This window comes from Anoplopoma fimbria, chromosome 21 (assembly GCF_027596085.1).
Source record: "Anoplopoma fimbria isolate UVic2021 breed Golden Eagle Sablefish chromosome 21, Afim_UVic_2022, whole genome shotgun sequence".
Classification (NCBI taxonomy): domain Eukaryota; kingdom Metazoa; phylum Chordata; class Actinopteri; order Perciformes; family Anoplopomatidae; genus Anoplopoma; species Anoplopoma fimbria.
The window spans coordinates 7,462,521-7,483,831 of record NC_072469.1 but is presented as its reverse complement, the minus strand read 5'-3'; the positions used below and the strand labels follow the sequence as shown (position 1 = coordinate 7,483,831).

At 39.6% G+C, this 21,311-nt stretch overlaps 3 protein-coding genes across 5 annotated transcripts in view; 1 reads left to right on the top strand and 2 right to left on the bottom strand.

Annotated features, from left to right (window-relative positions):
* Positions 1-20: 20 nt before the first annotated feature.
* Positions 21-6,475, bottom strand: arl8 (ADP-ribosylation factor-like 8). The gene is made up of 6 exons (XM_054623100.1): positions 6,124-6,475; positions 3,784-3,844; positions 3,553-3,700; positions 1,974-2,057; positions 1,626-1,777; positions 21-681 (listed from the first exon to the last, which is right to left on the bottom strand). The coding sequence occupies exons 1-6, from the start codon at positions 6,167-6,169 to the stop codon at positions 633-635; spliced, it is 540 nt and encodes a 179-aa protein (XP_054479075.1). The 5' UTR covers positions 6,170-6,475; the 3' UTR covers positions 21-632.
* A 1,379-nt stretch (positions 6,476-7,854) lies between these two features.
* Positions 7,855-14,716, top strand: nsun6 (NOP2/Sun RNA methyltransferase 6). 2 transcript variants are annotated; one of them, XM_054623097.1, is made up of 12 exons: positions 7,855-7,908; positions 8,751-8,834; positions 9,455-9,610; positions 9,700-9,794; positions 10,488-10,594; positions 10,680-10,833; positions 11,255-11,336; positions 11,481-11,600; positions 12,364-12,508; positions 12,593-12,738; positions 14,233-14,358; positions 14,443-14,716. In XM_054623097.1, exons 1-12 carry the CDS (start codon positions 7,894-7,896, stop codon positions 14,620-14,622), a joined length of 1,410 nt encoding a protein of 469 aa, XP_054479072.1. In that variant the 5' UTR covers positions 7,855-7,893; the 3' UTR covers positions 14,623-14,716. The 2 variants fall into 2 exon arrangements, with proteins under 2 accessions (XP_054479072.1, XP_054479073.1); XM_054623098.1 differs by lacking the exon at positions 9,455-9,610.
* Positions 14,717-15,727: 1,011 nt separating this feature from the next.
* Positions 15,728-21,311, bottom strand: part of cacnb2a (calcium channel, voltage-dependent, beta 2a) — a 60,687-nt gene continuing 55,103 nt past the window's right edge. For both annotated transcript variants that reach the window (XM_054623095.1, XM_054623096.1), the window contains 3 exons: positions 20,423-20,518; positions 19,730-19,912; positions 15,728-18,592 (listed from right to left, as the gene is read on the bottom strand). In XM_054623095.1, coding sequence (XP_054479070.1) covers positions 17,801-18,592; positions 19,730-19,912; positions 20,423-20,518 — 1,071 coding nt within the window. In that variant the 3' untranslated portion in view covers positions 15,728-17,800. The remainder of the gene's footprint in view (positions 18,593-19,729; positions 19,913-20,422; positions 20,519-21,311) is intronic.

Sequence of the window (21,311 nt, the reverse complement as noted above, 5' to 3'; positions counted from 1 at the left end):
GTGTGCTAAAAAAAAAAAAAAAAAAAAAAAGAGAAAAAAATTGATGAGAACATTATTTTGAAGAACTCCCCTGTGCCACCATTCCCATGAAAACGGGTTTCAAAATACTGCTTGTAATCCCTTTGCTCGTCTTGTCAATTGTTTACCTGAACATGAAGAAACTTATAGAGTAAAAATAATAACAATAATAATAATATTAAGAGCTGCACCAACGTGATGTTTATGGCATTCTCTTGATATGGTATGACATGATATGTGTTTAGTGTAAATCACGTCCAGTGCAGCCCTGCTTTGCACTTGGACCCACTCTTAACTTACTGAAATGATCTTCTTCTCCTCCTTTACTGTAAAAAAGCGACTTCTCGCCCCGGATGACCAGGTCAGTTCATCAGTTCTGGTTCATCCTCTGGGGAGAAACACCAGCTCCACTGTTTCCAGCTCCACTGTTAACACACATTTAAGTTGTGGGAGGCGTCAATGCTCCTCTGTCTTGTGCCGTCTCCAGAGGTCAAAAGCCCAAGTTTATCGTTTAAAAATAAAATAAAAAGTACAAATAAACCAGTAAAGAGAAGCTGTTGTTGCCACCGTGCAGGTGGTGCAGGTAGTCAGGCCATTGATGGATGAGGGAGGGGCTATCTGAGTCCAGCCCTCGAAGTCATCCACTCAAGGCCTTGGCATAAACTGGAAAAACAATGAAGACGCGTCAGTGGAGGAAGAACGTACCAACTTTATGGACAGAAATCATATATTTAAGGATGTTTCAGTGCACTTAAATCATGGCAGGTTTTTTTCCACACTGGCTGCACAAAATGTGTCCAATATACTTTTGATGGGCAAATAAAGTTTAATGAGGCTTTCTTCCTATATGGCTGAGAAAAACATTTGGAGCTCCGGGGCTTTGAACTCAGCACACACAGTGACATCTGGTGGTTTACAGAACTAATAGCAGCCCTTCAAGACGGGTTTAAACATCTGGATTTAGTCTCAAATGTGTGAAACAAAAGCCTAGGTGTTATTCATTAAATCCATTCTACTTTTGTTCACAGGTGGTGCAGTAAACGCAGACATCAATGTGCAATAAAAAACATTAAATTAAATATTTATGGGTATTATTGGGTTTTAACGTCATGGATGACATTCATGTGACATCTTTTATGAACGGAAAACGTAATGCAATGCCTTTCAAGCAATATGTTTATTAAAATATCACTTTCTTTACCCTATTAATTAGTAACAGATAGAGATAATGCCATACTTAAATCCCTCTAACGCACATTGATGAGCTTCAATTCCTTAAATTATTCTCTTCTCGTCCTAATTTTGTACAAAAACAACTTATTAAAACCAGTGATGTTGCTGCCATATACTTTAAATAAATTCAAGATTGGACAAAAGAGAGTAACTTGTCAAAACATCTGTATACATCTTTTTTAATCAATATATTGTTCATTCTTTTCTATTATCTTATTGACTGTATAATGAGAGTAACTCAAGGTCTTTTGTCAGTTGGTCAGGGTTGGGATCTTGATGGAATTTCATTAATGTCTAATCACTGAATTAATTAAAATCCTGCTGACTATGTCACTCTGAACACACATCCATACACATCAACATAAAGCACTCACCCCTCTCCTGTAAGTGCACAGCAGGACTGTATGTGCCAGGGGTGGTCTTTGATGGAGCTCAGGGTGAGGTATTTGGAGATCTCCGCCGCGGACATACAGTCCTTCATGTCCTGCTTATTGGCAAATATCAACACAGCTGCTTTCCGCAGGTCCTGAGGGGAAGAACGAAGAGAACAATGAAACCATAACATCGCTCTCTGCCACCTTCTGAAGCTCTAAACAATGAAGCAGAGTGGAAGAGGCTATCCTTGGTGGAAAAATCACAGCCCGTTATAAAAACAGAGTCTGTGTAGTCTGCTTCCTTATGGCCACACACAGAGATGTTAAAATGTTGGGGGGTTTTTTTACCTCATGAGCCAGCATCCTGTAGAGCTCCTCTTTAGAGATGACCAGCCTCTCTCTGTCTGTGCTGTCCACCACCAGAATGATGAACTGCAGAGCGGGATGTTAAAAATCACACTTACTGACCGCTTTTCAGAAAAGACATTTACAGCAATGAAATGCAGCACAGCGGTTGGTTACTTCCGGGGCCAAGGGCCTCACAAAGGCTACTGGTGACTGCTATGTTAATAACCCCCTTTTGAATGAGAGAGAGTGACCCTTTATGACAAAGGACCAAAGGCCTGCTGGTGTTGGTGAGATGTGAAAGAGGCCATTTAAACTAAACGACTCAGTAAAAAGGTTTCAGTAACACGCGTTATCCAACTTTACTGTGACCCAAATCACAGCCAGGGATCTACACGAGTCTGACACTTTGGCACAAAAGAGTGACGTTACCATAGTAACTGCAGGGTTAATACAATATATGGTTCCTATAGTAACTGTAGGGCTCCTAGTAACTCTATTGTAACAAATATAAAGTACTTCTCTGACATAAATCTCAATTTAACTGAAAAGGCTGGTAGAGTATACTACTACTAATGAGCTCATGTTATACACTGCTGAAAGTATGGTTGCAACTAACAATTTTCTCAGTTAAGCGATCAATATTTTATTTAAATTGTTTTTAAAATGGTGCAATTAACGTTTTAAATGTGTCTTTAATCTGCTTGTTTTATTATTCGTTATTCAATTAACTGTCATATATAACAAAGAACAAGCAAATCCTCACATCTTAGAAGCTGAAAACGCATTCGTAATTGTTGCTTGAAAAAAGTCTAAAACGCTTTATCAATTATAAAAAATAGTTGAATAATTGTGGCAGCTTAATAAAAAAGCAAAGAAATTTATCACAGAGAGCAAGCAGACATTTTCAAATTGCTTGTTTTTATCCGAACAGTCAAAAACGTAAATATTCAGTTTACTATCACATAAGACAGAGACGAAGCAAATCCTCACAATTGAGAGGCTTGAAAAAATTATAGACAAATGTAAATCAATTACCAAAATAGTTGTCGAATAATATACAATCTGTAGACAAATCGTTTCAGCTCTTTCACAGAGACGTGTCAGAGAGCAAGAGCTGAGGAGTCAGGTCATGTGTGAACAGTTGTGGCCTGGTATTTGTATTTCCTTCTGGCCTGTTGCGTGGTATGAACGGTCAAATGCGGGTTAAATCCACACCACTATCCCATGTCATGGCAGATGTTATATCAGGAACGTTTAATTCATGTGGTTCTGTAGAGAGCCCCTCTATAACAAGACACATCTGCCTCTGCCATGACACTCCTGTTCTTCTTCTCCTTTCTCCAAAACACCACAGAGGCTGACCCTCGCTTCGCTTTTTAGACGGGCCCCTTTGTGAAAGGGTGACCTCTGACTTGGGCGGCCCCTGCTGCCGTCTGTGCGCTGAACAAACACACCAGCTGCCACGCTCAGGAAAGAAAAAACCTGCTGCTGGACAATACTCCCGTTCCCCCTCGTCTGCTGGAAAAGTAGTACACGGTGTACAAAATGTGTTCCCAACAGCGTTGCATGTATTTCTCACCTCTGTATTGGAGTAGTAGGTGCTCCAGGAGGACCTGAGAGACTCCTGTCCTCCTATATCCCACATCAGAAAGTGAGTGTTCTTCACCACTATTTCCTCCACGTTGCTTCCGATAGTGGGGGACGTGTGGACGACCTCATTCATCAGACTTAAAAAAACAGAATCATAAAGTGAGTTTTTTCTGAGTTAAAGTAAGTTCCAACTGTAAAATGTATAAATAAAACTACTTACAATTGGTAGAGGATGGTGGTTTTCCCTGCGTTATCTAGTCCGACGATTATCACCTTGTGCTCTGCAAAACAAATAAAGAACACAAACGTCAAGAGGACATTGTTATCAAGAAAACACTTATGAGATGAATTCTGCTCTCTGTCAGTCACTGTAAAAACACGTCATTGAGTTTATCTGCAGTCAGTCTATACAATGCATTCATGTCAGTCATTGCTGCTTATACAAATTCATACAGGCTGAACTTATTTCAAAACTTCCTGACCCCTTTTCCCCCCCTAGTTTCGCTGAAACTACAGGAATTTTTCTTTCCATTCAAAGAAACCAGCTAGCACAGTTTGTAACAGTAAAGGCTTTGACGGCGGTGAAGCAGACAAACATCACAGACTAAATGCAGAATCAGGGCTGACACGGACGTGCCAAAATATCCCACTTTAGTGTTTTGACTTTTCCGGCCTTCCGAGGCTTTTGGCAGATAAAGAGGAAGGAAGTCTGGTCAGAGGGTTCGCAGTTCTGTCAGTCTCTGTGCACTGTATTGGGTGTTGGATGCCTTTTGCTTCCTTAATGATGACTTACCCTGTGACGATCCTGATAGCACAACTAAATTGGTGCAATTATTGTCATCAAAACTCAAATTTAATATAGACCCCTATATGACATGCATACAGCTCTTCTGTCAATGAGATAACGGAAAGAACAACAGTCTAGTACATTGGGAAACATGTAATTACCTAGAACATCTACCCTGGGTTGGGTCACATTCCTTTGAAATGTTACTGAGAACAAACTAGATGTTAACAATAGCAACCAATGATTTATTCCATTGGATTGCAGAAAATCACTATCCAAGCAGAACACTTAAAGGTTACTCATTTTCCAAAACAGTAATGCGTTTATTCTGCAGAATTATAAAGAAAAATATTGATATTAGCCAGAAAACGCAGAAAAAAATGCATATTTGCATGCAAGAATCTTTGATATTGATGTCTTGGTCTTGTGCCACAAAATGGAGCCCTTTAAAGTGGTGACACTGCACCTCAGGCTTAAGAGACCGCTTTTCTGTGGCACACACACTGCAGCAAAAATGTTTCAGAATAGAATAAAAGCCATAAAATAACATCAAGACACATTTAAAAACACCATTGCCAGCACTATTTGGGTGATTTAATTATGGTGTTGTATACATGTAATTAACTTCTACTCACTCAGCCCTCACCTATAATCTCTTAAAAGCGAATGCAATTTGACACCTGGAACAGTGTAATCCAGAATTAGGGCCTGCCAAGAATGCTTGACAGCCCAAAGGCATTTAAACAAGAGGGATTCATATATACAGTACCAGTCCAAAGTTTGGGCACACCTCATCATTCAATGGTTTTTCTTTATTTTTTCCTACATTGCAGATTAATATTGAAGACATCCAAACTATGAAGGAACACATATGGAATTATGTGGTAAACAAACAAATGCTCAACAAACCAGAATATGTTTTATATTTTAGATTCTTCAAAGTAGTTGAATGAGAAGGTATGTCGAAACTTTTGACTGGTACTATATATATATATATTCACCATCAAATGACAATAATGACCATTGGAGTAAAGCAGAATATGAAAACACTCAGTTGCAATCGACCCAAATCCTTTGTTGCTTCAACTCCACTCAAAAACTTTACTTTTCCCTCACTACGGCAAAATAAATACTCACATATAGGAGGAAAACTACTGTTAAATGTATCTGAATTGATTCCTCACATCAGATGTAATCAAACAAAGCACACACTATGTATCCACCTCTGAAGCCACACTGAATATTTCACAGTATCATTTCACTCATTGCATTTTTTTATCCTTTTTTTCTCTTGTGGTTTATAATGTATTATTATTATAAATCATATCTTGTAAAAATGTGGCCAAGTTTATTCCTTAAGGCTACTTAAAGAACAAATAGATATTCCTTAATCTTATATTTTACAAATCATATCTTGTAAAAATGCTTTTTCAACAATATTTCATACCACATGTATTTTCTTTTTGTATTCGTTATAGTATTTAACTCAATTTATTTGCATAAATACTTTCCCTTTCACACAAGTTAGTCATTGTTAAACAAAGCAACAATTCAATCACATTTAATACAAATACTGCACAATATAAATATTAATAATAATATGTAGAAAGTCACTGGAAAGTTATGCAACATGAAGAGTCCTGAAAGGTGAGATGTAGTGAGATGATTCCCCCCTCAGTCTGTTGTTATGGGTCTTGCTGCACACTTTATGCTAACAGGCTAACAGTTGTTAGCTTCGGTTCAGCGGCCAGCGGGGACGTCAGTGACACCCACCTTGGTTGCAGAAGAAGCTCCACAGTTTGGCGAATATGAGGCCCATTGTTTACAGGCTGACGTCCTCTGTGTCCGTCCGTGGAGTGAGCAGCAGCACCGAGCTTCTCCTCGCCGTGCGGTCCGCGGCTAGCTGCGGCTAGCTAACGTTAGCTGGATGCTCTCTTGTCCCGCACAACACCTCGCCGACCTTTTGAACGCGGACTCCATGCGGTCCGGTTACGGCTTAAACGTAGCTGACGTGCTAAAAACAATGGTGCACGGTTACATATATGTGTGTGGACTTGTTGTCTGAGCTGTGTAGGTTAATGTTAGAGCCGCCACACGGGTTATAACTGCGGCTTCTTCTGGCCGCTGGCTGCAGATAGTGAGGAGGAGGAGGAGAAAAAAGCAACCCAAGCTCTTTGGTTAGCGTCAGGTTGACGTGATGACGTCAGAGCGTGTGACGCGTCATGGTTACGCGCTTTGGCTTTTTTTTTTTTTTTTTTTTTTTTTTAAAGAGCTTGCTTTGAAAAACAACACTTTAAAAGTGTGACAAGGAGGCTTTTAACACCTTCTCATTCAACTACTTTGAAGAATCTAAAATATAAAACATATTCTGGTTTGTTGAGCATTTGTTTGTTTACCACATAATTCCATATGTGTTCCTTCATAGTTTGGATGTCTTCAATATTAATCTACAATGTAGAAAAAATAAAAATAAAGAAAAAACCATTGAATCAGAAGGTGTGTCCAAACTTTTGACTGGTACTGTATATATATAAATAAATAAATAAAATATATATAAATATATATATATATACAGTACCAGTCAGAAGTTTGGACACACCTTCTCATTCAACTACTTTGAAGAATCTAAAATATAAAACATATTCTGGTTTGTTGAGCATTTGTTTGTTTACCACATAATTCCATATGTGTTCCTTCATAGTTTGGATGTCTTCAATATTAATCTACAATGTACAAAAAAGCATTGAATGAGAAGGTGTGTCCAAACTTTTGACTGGTACTGTACCTCATTAACACATGTTAAATTATACAATTATAATTTATAATTCATAGTTCTTATTCTAAAGGTTACTTGTGCAATACTATAACTATAATTATTCTGTCTGTATTTATTTTCATTTTTTTAGTTATTGTGGATTTTTTTTCTCTTACTTACTTACTTACTTACTTACTTACTTATTTAAAATACTTCTATGCTATCTATGCTGCTGTAATCCTGTAAATTTCCCCGCTGCAGGACTAATAAAGGACTATTTTATTATATTATATATATTATATATTATACAGACATATGTGAAAAATAATATACAATAACACAAAACAGTAAGATATAACAAAGAGAGGTTATGATGATTTATGATTCTTTTTTGTTAGTTTAAGTAAGAGTTTTGTTTTTATGCATGGCTTAAACACTGTATTTTAAGTCCCTGTATTTAGAACGTGTAAACAGTATACAAACTCTACAACTATACTGTAGCTGTAAGCAGATATAAGAGTTTATTAATGTATATTAACAATATTGTTATAGAATATGTCTTCATATGACAAGTTATACTTGTGTACAACTGTAGTGTACGTTAATAAGCCCTTTAAATGTCCTTATATCTGCTTACTGTAGTGTGTAATGATCCATTTATTAATAAACACCTAAATATCCTACAAGTATTAGTAATCAACAGGCTGCATTTCTTTCATTTATGAACTGCTGTCATGTGACCAAGCCCGTGACGTATGCGGAAGTAGCTGCCAAAACACAACCGATCCATGCCTCCACAGAACGTGAGTACCTAAAGATTATTACCAAAGCCTTTGCATCGCCTTCACACTTATGTTTGACAATTTAACTGATCATTCTTCACTTTATGATGAATAAATGAGTTGAATAGATTTAATAGCGTTCAGATAATATATGTGACACGTGTGTGTGTGTGTTAAATAGCCAAGGTCTATTATAGGTTTTGTTTAATATTGTTATGGGTCACTTACTCATGTATTTACCACAAATTGATTCTGTTATTTTAATATTTCACGTGTTATACTTAAATCAGACAGTGCCAATAATAGAGAAGGATTACGTGCTAAATTGTCATTTAGATCTCTCATAAAATACATACATTTATTATTTTTAATAATTATTTATAACATTTTTTCTAAATAGTTTTACTCCTTGATCTAACTGTATTTGTTTTTAATAGCATGTACCTATTTGTATTACAATACACTATTGGCATAATTCATTTATTTAATGAATGCACCAGATCAAACATTACTACTTCTTCTTTAAAAAACATTTTAACCTGAGTTTAAAGTGATCCCACTTACGGTCATTGAGTTCTTAGGGTAAAATATTATAATAACAATTATTATTACTAGTAGTTGTAGTAGCAGTATATAAGCCTCTTTACTGTGGGAATAAGCCACTGCAAAGAGGTGTCTTTCTTCTTTGAATTTCTGCCAGACTGTTAGCAAGTCTTAACCATTTATGGATTTTTAGTCTCATCCAATCAACACGAGAGGCTTCCAAACTGTAACCAAATTATTCTACATTCTCCTACTGCAGTTTATCAATCATGATTCATTGTTTTTTATTTGTTATTGATCTGATAATTTTCTTTGTGCAGATTGAAGAAATGTCTATTTTTCCAAGGATTTCGCTGAAGCCAGAAGTCACTGATTATCTCAGGAGTGTCTTCTTGAACAAGGAGGTAGGACTTTAAATGTGATTTCTCTATTCTGGAGAGTCATAAATACACCTAATAAAAAAGAGATGTCTTCCTCTCTTTCAGTGGAAAAGATAACACAGGGATGATGCGGGAAGCTTCACGGTGTAGCTTAGATTTTAGATAAACTGATGTTATGAGTACACATTCCACCAGTAGAACCCTCCCTAAGAAACTTTTGGCTTTCAAAAAAAGATTTAATGTTCTTCAAATTTTATCTCTACACATTATTGTCTAAAGGCCTTTTTTATAGCCCATTTTCTTTTCTTTTGGACTGAGAAATATGAAAATAAGCCCTAAAAAGCTCATGTTTCTGTGAAATTGTAGAAAGTAAATTGCAGATATGTGCTTGATTTATGTATACTGTATATGTACTCAGTTATAGCTCTGGTCTTGAGAAGTATTTATTCATTCTGTTTAATCAGATGACCTGAATGATGTGGTTCAGATGGAAGTAATCTTCTTTTTACCTTAATATACTGTAAGGTGGTCGTTTTGGGGGTTTATGCTAAATTTGGAAGGCTGAAACTTGAAATCAACCAAATTCCTGATTGTTCTCTAATTGTTTATATCTCATAATTTAGCGTCATCTTGTTTGCGTTCAGGTTTTAGCTGCAGTCGGCCATCAGGAGGCAGAATGTCGCTTCCAGAAGCTGCTCACATGTCTGTCTCACCCTCCTTCCTACACTTGTGTTCGGGCCAGTACTCATCTCGCTCCCCTGGAAGAGATCCGACACAAGTTGGGAGAAGAGCTGAAAAAAGTGAGAGTGAAAGAGGGAATAAGGAAAGTAGCCACAGCGGTGGTCAGTCGAATCCTAATCATTCAGTGTTGTTGTTGTTGTTTGAGCAGCAGATGTGCAGCTCATCAGCAGAGGAGGTGGAGGTTCAGATTCTTCCTCACCCGAGAATTCCAGATGTGCTGCTCCTTCCCGTCGATGGTCCGAGGTATGTAAGGAATGCTGGAACAACGTTGGACAAATCCGCTCTATGGAGTACACACTTAGCCTTAAATTACCATATAAGTATGACCACTGGGCGGGTGTTTCCTGAGGCTGAACCCACATGGAATTTCATGGAAACTTTTTGTGCAACAATTGCAGTTGTGCACAATTTTTAAAGTATGTGTTTTTATCCGAAGAGATAAGAATAAAATACAGTAGCTGCACAATAATGAACTCTTGCTCTGTCCTGTTTTAGGAGTTCAGAGTATATATTGCACATATATATATATATATATCCATTTTATGCTACTTTATACATTTACTCCACCACATTTATCCAACTGCTATATTTACATATTTGCTTTGCATATTTTGCATTTTAATTTAAGCATATCATCAGCTTTTTAAACGTGATAAACATGCATTTTCTAAAATATGCATTTTCATAAGTCTAGTGATGCAACCCGCCTCATTTCTAGAACATTTATAACCGCCCCCACCCTTTTTTTTTTGATGCACCTGCAGACAAACAATCAAACAAAGGAAAATATTTAAAATGTGCATTTAATTCTCAATGCACGCCATGATATGCTGTATCTCCAGTACCCAAATGAACCATACATTGCCATAGTCTGAGGTTTTCCTATGAGACTTGGATGTATAAGTGTTTGTCTCCCTTCTCTCTCGTGTTTCTCAGACCTGTGCATCAGCTCAGCTCGGAGGTGGTGGTTGGTGCTCTGTGTGGCAGCGCCGTACTGAGAGGCGCTCATGTCTTCGTACCGGGGATCGTCGCCAGCCCCAAGTGTGAGACTCAAAGACAAATGCTGTCAGTCAATACTTTAATGGTGGTTATCTAGCATGCAATCTACTCGTGTTTCTTTGTTCTCAGACATGAAGGCAGGAGACGTGGTGTCCGTCCTCTCTGACTTGGATGGTCGGTGCACCAGAGGAGCCACGAGCTTCCAGGGAAACCGAGTGTTTGTTGGAAACGGAGTCGCTCAAATAGGCCGCTCCAGTATCTTCTGCACAGATGAACCTGCCAAGTAAGATCAGATAAGACAGCACAATATCTGCATGTACTATCTTACATAGTGCGTGCAAACATAGAGTACATGCCCAGACGGCCTCTAAGCAACAAATTGCACACTGCCCGTCGTACATAATATGTGCAGAAAGAGTAGAGCAGCCTTGTCTACTTAGAATAGAAAATGTAAGTGTCTACAGTTAAGAGAAAAGGCAGCATTAAGGGGGTCGGGCTTTAGCTAGCCTGTCATTTAGGACTTTGATGGACACGGGGACAAATTAGTTCTTTAAGTGGTTGAAAAATTCCAAATGTTAAAAACCCTTTCTTATAGTGGCAAGACAACTGTGTATCAACCACACTCCAGTCATCCTCAGGGTCAAACAATAATGGTTATGTTTTCAAATTCAAAAAGGAAAACGTATTGTCGTCTATTATTTCAGAGGAATAGGTGTTCGGATGGTAGAGCCACTTTACCAGAGTCCTTCCTTTGATGGTGTTCTACCCAACCTGGCATTCCTACAGGTATTTATACTATGAGAATGTATAATCGAGTAATAATATGACTGTTCCTGTCTATTAAAGCGTCATAAGATAAATAGTATAGAAGAACAGAGGGATTCACTGTCTTCGCCTCGTCTCATGTGTTGTTTTTTTCATGTTGTGCAGAACCTTCCCTCTGTAGTTGTGGGACACGTTCTCGGGCCTCGTCCTGGGGAACGGATCCTGGACATGTGTGCTGCACCCGGAGGGAAGACCTGCCACATCGCTGCACTCATGAGGGATCAGGTACAAGTTACAGATGTTTGATCAGTGTTACCATTCAGAGTTTAAATCTGAGGGTTCCAGTCTATAAAATACACATCTAATATACAGCTAAATCTAGAGCAGTGGTTCCCAAAATAGGGGTCGCAAGATAACTCTTGGGGGGTAATAAGACGATAAATTGGATCTTTGATAATAAAAAATCGTCTTGCTCCTACACTTTTGGTTAAACTGCTCATGGACTTATCAAACTTCTGATGAAAGATCATATATAGACATTTAGGTGGACACGAGCCAAAAAGGTTTGGAACCACTGATCTAGAAAATGACTGTTCCTAAGAGAAGGAGGATTCCTGAGCTAACTTTGGTTGTGTCTTTGTCCTCCGTTAAGAAGACACGTTAAATGTTATATCATGAAAATAGTAATACAATAAGCTGATTACCAGCTTTCATTTAACAAAGTAAAAAATGTAAATAAATCCAGTAGAAGAGTCCTGAAATAAATACAACATTTGTTATACTTAGAATAAAAATGTCTGTGTTAATCATTTAGGTTTACATTTTTTCAGTTCACTAGTACAGATGTTTTACTAGCGTGGATTTAATGAGGACATATTCTATCTGCAGGAATAACCAGTGGTGGAAAGTAACTACATTTAATTAAGTCCTGTACAGTTTTGAGGTACTTTTACTTTCAGTACATTTAGCTGATACTGTACTTTAACTTGAGTATGATTTTAAATGCTTATTAATTATTTTTTTGTCTGTCTCTGTCTGTCTCCCGCAGGGCGAGGTCGTTGCTCTGGACAGGATCCGGAATAAGATCGATCGAATCCGTCAAAATGCCCAAATGTTGAATTTACATTCAATCAAAGTTTATTGCTTTAACAGCACTCAAGCTGTGAGCAGCGACCCGACACAGGGAGCTGAAGGTACAGAGTGACAGAAGGGACACAAATAAATAATGAATATGTATAATGTGTATATATAACATCTGTATTGTTAACGTATTCCAGGACCTCCCTTCCCTCCTGAGAGCTTTGACCGGGTTCTTCTGGACGCCCCCTGTAGCGGACTCGGACAGAGACCCAACATGTCCTGTACCTGGAGCCTGAAGGAGATCTGTTCCTATCAGCCACTGCAGCGCAAGTTGTTCCACGCTGTAGGTTTGACCACCCACACACACACACACACACACACACACACACACACACACACACACACACACACACACACACACACACACACACACACACACACACACACACACACACACACACACACACACACACACACACACAGTGCTTCATCACAATTGTAGTTACTCAGTTTGACCAGTGGATGGCAGCATTGGACATGTATTACACTGCTGTCTGATTATACTGCTCAATTTAAACAACAACTTAAAGGGAAAATACACCTCAAAATTATATATATTTTTAAATTATAGTTTTAGCTGTGACTGATGGATAGATTGCTCTTATCTAGATTTTTTGAAAGTGGGTAGTAGTACTACCAAGGAGGGTTTCAAGCTGTTTCTTGGGAGGTTCAGTGAATGGAAGTAAAACAATATTACATTATTTATTACATTAGTCACAAACACCTACTTTTATTTAATCATGTGACTTTCTAAAACCCAATCCACAGATTCTGTGGGACTGACCATTTTGATTTATACACTAGAATGTTAAATAAAATTTTAAATGTTAAATAAAATTGCAATTGTAGCTTTCAGCTCTGAATGGAAAAATGTGTCACCAATTACAAAATAAAATGATAGTTCTTTTTTTTGGAGTCAGAAATGCTGCTGTAGAAAGTATTTCTACTTCTACATTGAGCTTACTTTTTATACATCCATCCATCCATCCATCTTCCGTAACCGCTTATCCAGTTAAGGGACGCGGGGGTGCTGGAGCCGATCCCAGCTGTCAATGGGCGAACGGCAGGGTACACCCTGGACAGGTCGCCAGCCTATCACAACTTTTTATACAAATGTATATAAATATTACTAAAACAAATGTGAAATCTGTTTTAGAGTGGTTTTGCTTTAAGTATGGCCAACAGATGGATGAGTAGAGGGAGATTAGAGTCCTGTAGAGTGCAGAGGATGTCATTTATCCCAGTGACATATAGTGCTCCATCAGGGTTCACACGCAACTCCTTAAAGTTATTCAGTATGAAGACTGAAGAAAGACTTATTTTTGTTTCAGTTCTTTGAGACAGTTCAACCTGCATTCATTGTTAGCCTCTTTGGAGGACTGTTAGGAAACAGTTGCTTATTTTGCAAATCCAGCAGATACAAAACAACATTGTCATGAATTAGAAGTTGTTTGTCCGGCCACGCTATGACTTAAAGTCCAATATTCACTGGCTAAGCGCTCCACTTTGTTCACCAGCTGGTGTCTAACTGTGTCTGCAGAGCAGGTAGTGGACAGTGTTACAACAGTTTAGCCAAAAAACTATGCCATGAGTTTTAGAAGGGACCAAAAGAGTAAAGTTTGTAGACCGGAAACTATAACAACAAGCTAAAACTCACAGTAATGCTCCGTAAAGCTGAGGATAAGTCATCACTAAGAGTAACCACTTCCTCATTGTGTTATGTTGTAAAAAATATTGATTATAATCGCTTTAATAAAAAGGTCTTCATGTATTACAGGCAGTGCGGTTGCTGAAGAAAGGTGGGGTTCTTGTGTACAGCACCTGCACAGTGACATTAGCGGAGAATGAGGAGCAGGTAGCCTGGGCCCTCGACACCTTCCCCTGCCTCACCCTTCAGCCTCAGGTAAGAAAAAAAAACACTGGACAGACTCACAAATATAAAAGAGAGACGTTAGGAGACCTCACCAAATCACGCTCTTGTTTCCAGGAGCCTCACATCGGAGCAGAGGGCATGCTGGGAGCCGGCCTGTCACCGGAGCAGCTGCGCCTCCTCCAGAGGTTCAGTCCTGAGCTGATCTGGGACCAGACAGGAACGGCAGCCTCCCTCGCCTGCAGAGCCGACGGCGACACCATCGGCTTTTTTATAGCAAAGTTCCTGAAAAACTGACTGGAGGGGCAATGTTGTTTTTTTCTTACAGCAACATCAGCTCTCACACGAGACTGCAGACGGGAACAAAAGTGTTTATATTACCGCACTGTGTGTGCTTTGACGGGGCCAGTGTTGACAAAGACGCTCACTGTGCTGTTTACAGCATCTGCTTCTTAACAGCTGCTCTCTGAAACTGCGGGCCATATAGGGATAAGCTTTATAAACACCGAGGGCAGGGGAGAGGGGGGAGGGAGGGAGGGAGGCACGTGGGGATGGAGACTGAATGAGTATTGGCAAATGCAGCAGTGCTTGCATCGCCATAACAACAATGACGACACAGCTGCCTCGGTGACGGTGGATTCGCTGGATCTCAGGGGTCAGGAAGTAGCGTGCAGAAAGGGCATTAGTGGTATTTAACATTTAGTGTGTTTAAGTGGCGATGGAGACAACTGGGAGCTTTAATTAAGACTCCTGCTGCTTGTAGGAGAGAGATTTTGCTGTTCGTAGTTCATCCACATGAAGGAAATGTATTTTTTTCAAAATAAAATTTCCTTTAAAAATAAGATTTATCTCTCTTCTTGTTCGTTATATATTAAACAACTACAAATCCCATGATAACACTCATGAAACGTTGGTTTAAATACAAATTACATACTCGTCACTAATTTATTCAGTGCAAATTGAGTCATGGTTGCCCTTTTTAATCTGCACGGAATTTATAGATTTGTGCTGACAGCGCACAAACATCTGGCCTGTTCTCCCATCATGCAGCATTTTGAGGACCTTCACAATGACCTCAGCTCAATCCCTCTTCCTGGAAATACCATTATACTCAAATATGTCCATCCACACACATCTGTCTGGGAATGCCAGCTGCACGTCACCTTCCTGCATCTGTGCGTTTCACTGTATGTTGACTGCTGTTTAAAATGGCTGCTCTTTTCTCTGCTGCATCGAAGCTAAACAACGTTACAATCCTGAGATCAAATCAGCTGCACCTCCGTGAGCGCTTGTCTATTTTGGAGGCGTCTGTGTGTGTGTGTGGAGAAGCTATTTTAGATGCATCCCCTCAGTATTGTTGTTCATGTCGATGTTGTCATGACGACTCAGGAGTAAGGCCCGATGAGTCTACCTCAATTTTTCAGCAGAGTTTCAGATGACTATTTATAGACACCCGCTCTCCTCCTCTTGTCTGGGTCTTCTGACAAAGCACACATCAAATCCTTCTCCCTCGGGATCAGTTCTTTGTCGCCAACTTTATTCTTTATATTTATGCATTATGTACATAACACATGTACACAGTTAGAAAATCTGTAGTGCTACCAATGTAGCATAGAAATGGAGTCTTGGTTTTAATAATTACAACTGTCAGGCAAAATCAAAAAGAAAGTGAGGGGACAGGGTCGGTTTGTAAACGGAGAGGGGCATTGAGTCGGCTCAATTCAGATTTTCAGTATCTTGAATTAATACACGAAGGTTTAAAGTGGATCCAACGTCATTGACTCTTATAATAGATTGAGTTAGTCAGGGGAGTGAACAAATGGTAGAAGACAAAACTAACTTGTCTGGTAAACACTTTTGAATTGTTTGAGTTGCAAATGCATCTTTTACTATACTAAAGAAGATATCCTAAAATGAACATTCTTTATCCTTTGGAGTTAAAGTGGGAATTAATCAACATTCATTAGAAAAAGGGGAATCAGACATAATAAAAGATTAACCTTTATGGAGTTTCGGTTGTAGATCTACGGTAAAGTTGCAATGTCATATCAAATTTCACTTGAAACCAACGTGAATCAGTAAAAGTGCGGAATAAAGGGTGTATCAATGTTATAAAATGTTTCTGGACCCATACAAAGAGAACAGTACTGCATGTAAGAGAGGAAGTTATTGTGGAACTCGTTTGTCTTGGAAAGCAAGACTAAGGTGCACCTCGAGCGAGGCTTAAATATGTTAAAACCAAATGTCTAAAGTCATGGACGCAGAATTTTAAAAAGGAACTAAGCCATAAATGATGAACATAAAATTAAGGGCGTAGTCTGACACATTGGGGAATATGCTAATTTTCTTTCTGGCTGAGAGTTAGATGAGAAAATTGATACAACTTTAGTATCTTTTTAAAATATGAACCTGCAGCTAGTGTTAGCAGCCAGTTAGCTTAAGTTAAACCCTGCTGTAAAACCACAACTTGTTGTGTTTAGATTTAGTTTTCTGTACAGACTTTATTTAAAGCATTAGTTTGTGAAATTAAGATGTTTTTTCTTTTAAACTTTATACAGACAATTCCCTGTTTCCAGCTCAGCTAAGCTAACTGGCTGCTAGCTGTAGCTTCATTTTTCAATGTTTTTGATCTTCTCATCTAGACTCAGTTGTCATTTAATCAGGTAGAAAAAAACTAATGCAGTCTAATACAACAGTCTTGTTTCTGTTATTTAGACTACCATCATATGTATAAATGGGGTGGATAGAATAATAGAAACACCTTCCAGTATAACAAGTATAACAACGTAGTAGAATTCAACAGCACCGCAAACTGCAGTCTGAAAATTTATCATAAAATTCAATTCAAACAAAATCTGAACATTATAACCGTCATTACAGTAGGATGTATTGCAGGACTGTTGTGTTAGACTGCATTATTTGGAATAGTTGTACCTAATAAACTGGTGGCTTTCAGCAAGACAGCGAACATGAGTATTTCCCAAATTGACAAAACTACTCTGTTAAACAAAGAACTGCTGCAAAAACAGCATCAAACTCACTTGGTTAGTCAACCGTTGCAGTCAACCCTAGCAGTAGTCTGAAGGAACAAATTATTCAAGTGGTAGCAAGCAAACTTAATAAAAACAATTAAAAAAATAAAAATGCTAATCACAGAAAGCACAGCTCAGTACAGAAAAAAAATCCTGCTTTTGTGTCATGCTTTATCAAACACAGGTTTAAAATATGCATATTTTGAGAATATTCATGCATATCCACACATAAACCACGTCTATGCATAGATACACACATACATATATTTATATATTTATATTTGTATCTATGTAATCAAAATCCTGCCGTTGAAAAAAGGTTGCAACAGCATTTACAAAGGAAGTGTACATAAATAGGATGCTGTGGTTTTCAGGGTATAGCAGCACGATGGGAGAACAGAATGGTTAAGAGTCCGAATGAGCTTCAGGAGGGATTTGGTCGGTCACTGGTGGATGTAGGAGTCTCTGGCCCACTCCCCCGCCTCACCCCTCTTTTTGGGAGCCACCTCCCCCTCTCGGTCCCTGTCTCTGTCCCGGTCGTAGTAGTGGTGGTGGTGGTCTCGTGCCGGCCGGTGGTGGTGCGAGCGTTGCTTGTTCCGTTCGTTATGGTCCTGCTCGCGCTCCTTAGAGCGGTGGTGTCCCGTTGCGTGGCCGGCCTCCTCCGCCCCACCACGGTGATGGTGGTGGTGGTGATGGTGGTTGTGGTCCCGGTGGGGCAGTGGCTCGTAACGCTGTTGCTGCTGGGGGTGCCCCTCCCCTAGATCCTCATCCTCCTCTTCTTCTTCTTCTTCTTCCTCCTCCTCCTCCTCCTCCTCCTCCTCCTCCTCCTCCTCCTCTTCTTCCTGGTGGCGGAGCTGAGTGCGAGGCTCATTATAAGCAGAGTCCTTGCTCTCTCGGCTCTCTCGGCTCTCCCTGCTCTCGGGCGTCTCCGAGTCCAAAGTCTCCTGGCGGGAGAGGCCCCGCCCTCGACTGTTGTGGTGGTGGTGATGGTGGTTGTGTTGCTCAGTCCTGGCGGAAGACGAACGGTGGTGGATGTGCTGGGCTCTCCTGGAGGCCTCGGTCCTCAAAGGCCGCTCCTCCTCGTTGCCCTCCCCCTCAGCCTCTGCGTCGGCATCAGCCTGGTCCTGGCTCTGGTGTTGGTGGTGGTGGTGGTGGTGATGATGGTGCTGGTGATCCTCTCGGGAGCCCTTTCTCTCCACCAACGCTTTATCTCCTTTCTGCTCTGCAATGCCGCCCTGAGGTCATTAACACATGTGAGTCAGTCGGGTAACAGAAAGCAAATAAACGCACTGCAAACACACACACACACACACACACACACACACACACACACACACACACACACACACACACACACACACACACACACACACACACACACACACACACACACACACACACCTCATGCTGCAGATTAATATTCACTTCACCCTGGCTGCTTCTGGTGCATATTGTAGATGTATGCGCTCACGCTTGAACACACACACACACACACGCACACACTGCTTGAATATTTATCAACCACCCATTGAAGGTTATTGAATCCTGGAGGAGAAAAATCTCAAAGGAAACTTCAAGGTGTTTTGTGTTTTTTAGTTTGAAGGATCAAGACTGAGTCCTCGTGGATTTCTGGCACCTGAAGTGTAAATAACATTTATCTGAGCGCCTCTCCACACTCACCACACTAGCAATCACATGTCAAGCTCAATCCTGCTCCTCATCAATATCAGGATTTTCCTCATTTTCAGTCTTACATTTCCCATTGTGATGGCAGTGGATGGAGAGAGGGGGTAGAGGTTAAGGTATTATACAGCATTCACTCAGATATGTGACATTAGCTGAAAAGTAATGTTAAACCACTCAAAATAATACAATGAAAATGCCAATCTATCCTGCATCATATTTACTAGTAAAAAATAGAAATTCACTTCAGGTCTACTGCCTCTGAATTTCCTTGTCGCAATCCATTTAATCCACACTTGTTGCATACTTTTTTCCTAATGCTTTGGGTTAAAAAAATAAAATAATCCTTCCTTTATAATTCCAAATAATACCATGTAAAGTCCATTTTACTACAGTAGACCTTCATGCTTCTGACTAGCTGCAATTGCTGTATTATTGTATTACTTCTCTCACCCCTTGAATGTGACTGTATTTGTAAAACTGAATGGTTGATCGGACTTATTGTTCATTATGTGGAAATTAAATTGCCATAAAATGCCATAAGTGTGGGTACTGAAAACGGAGCCTGAAAGCCTTCTCTCCCTTTCTAGCCCTCTAGCACTGCCTCTGTCACTTCCTGCAATTTCCCGTTCACCTGCACAGCTTTGCTACAGTTTTACCCGACCTCTCTGTGGCATCAGTTCTTGTACCTGCACGCCGGAGACCGGGGCCGGGCTGGAGGGCAGGGTGGCTGTGGGCAGCTTGGTTAGCACGGGGTTGGGGGGGTTGCAGCTGGTGGGGTGAGTGCTTTTCCAGTAGGCCTCCAGGTAATCAGCCATGTGCTCACATGCATCCTCCAGCTGGTTCTCATCCAGGATGATGTCAAACATCTCCTGTGGAAGGAGGGAAGGGTGCAGACAGCGTTAAAGAAAATGGTTGGTGCTGTAGTGGAATTTCACAATAAAAGACTAGGACTGTTTTCAGAAATCTAAATTTATCTACTAAGAAATCCTACTGATTAATATATATATACAAAATGTCAGAGCTATTTTAGAATGAGACCGCTGAATTAAAATTAAATAGCATTAGGCATTCATTCTGAGAAAATCTCAAACAGTGATTCCCTAAAGATACAGACTGCTATTTGAATTAAATTAGGCCTGCATTCTCACAAGCCCGGGGTGATTGCTTCATTTTCTAAAATAATAACTAAGCAGATTACTGAAGAGCAGAAATAGAACTGGCACGAACAATAAAGCTTTAAAAAAAAAAAAATCTCGCTTCAGATATGCATGAAACTGAAACCTCAAGCCAAAACTATCTCTAAAGAACAAAACTCAAGCTTTTTTTAAACCCTGGAGATGCTGAGCGTTGGGTAGTTTGGGTCCACTATAGAGACTTACAGGAGGGCACTGAGCCAGCTTGTCAGCGGCCACCATCTGGACGTTGAGGTGTTTGGCCTGAGACTTTCCTCTGGACTTGATGAGCCTCTGCAGCACCTGAGGGCGAATAAGGAGACAAGGTCATGGTGGCTTTGTTAAACAAAATTGAATTTAAGCTTTGAGAGCAATTTTCAAGTCTATGCAAGTTAATTTTATATTTAGCAGAGACAAAAAAGATAGCTTCTTAGAAGTTAAAGCTCTTACTGTCAGTTATGGAATATAACTAAGTATATTAAGTTCATGATCTCGAACTTTACTTTAGTATTTCTCATTTCTGCTTCTTTATATTTCTACCCCTACTTCATTTCAGAGGGAAATATTGTACTTTTTACCCCACTTCATTTAAGATGTACAATATATAAGGTACTTGGATATAAGCTAACAGGTAATTGTTTTGGTGCAGCCTGGTGGCTCAGTTTTTTTATTTTATTTTACTAACCAAAGACTTAAATTATTCAACATTTCACAAAAACAATGGGATTTGTGAGGTCTTGACCTTTGACAACCACATTCTTATCAATTTATCCTCGAGTCCAGATAGATGTTTGTTCCAAATTAAAAGAAATTCCCCCTTTGTGTTATTGAGATATCAAATTCAGGAAAATGGACTGGACGGACGGACGGACAACCATAAAAGATAATGCATCGGGCCACAGCTTTCACTGGATCTGAGGCATGAAAACTACAGACAAGTACAAAGAAAAGGAAAACTGATTCATGAAGCAAAACTCTTTGCAACCCCAATTATTATCTAACGACCACTTAGATTTATCTTGGTTAGGTTGGGAAAAGTCGGATAAAACTACTTAAAACAGCTCCATCTTAACCAGCTGCAACATTAAAATGCCTC

Bases quoted from the DNA above. Each gene is read 5' to 3' on its own strand.
- arl8 (XM_054623100.1), bottom strand. From the start codon at position 6,169: ATGGGCCTCATATTCGCCAAACTGTGGAGCTTCTTCTGCAACCAAG. The intron at 2,058-3,552 runs GTGAGAAATACA...CCCGCTCTGCAG, and splicing joins CCTACTACTCCAATACAGAG to TTCATCATTCTGGTGGTGGA. The intron at 682-1,625 runs GTGAGTGCTTTA...TTGTTTTTCCAG, and splicing joins TGTGCACTTACAGGAGAGGG to TTTATGCCAAGGCCTTGAGT.
- nsun6 (XM_054623097.1), top strand. The intron at 11,601-12,363 runs GTACAAGTTACA...TGTCTCCCGCAG, and splicing joins CTGCACTCATGAGGGATCAG to GGCGAGGTCGTTGCTCTGGA. The intron at 12,509-12,592 runs GTACAGAGTGAC...AACGTATTCCAG, and splicing joins CCCGACACAGGGAGCTGAAG to GACCTCCCTTCCCTCCTGAG.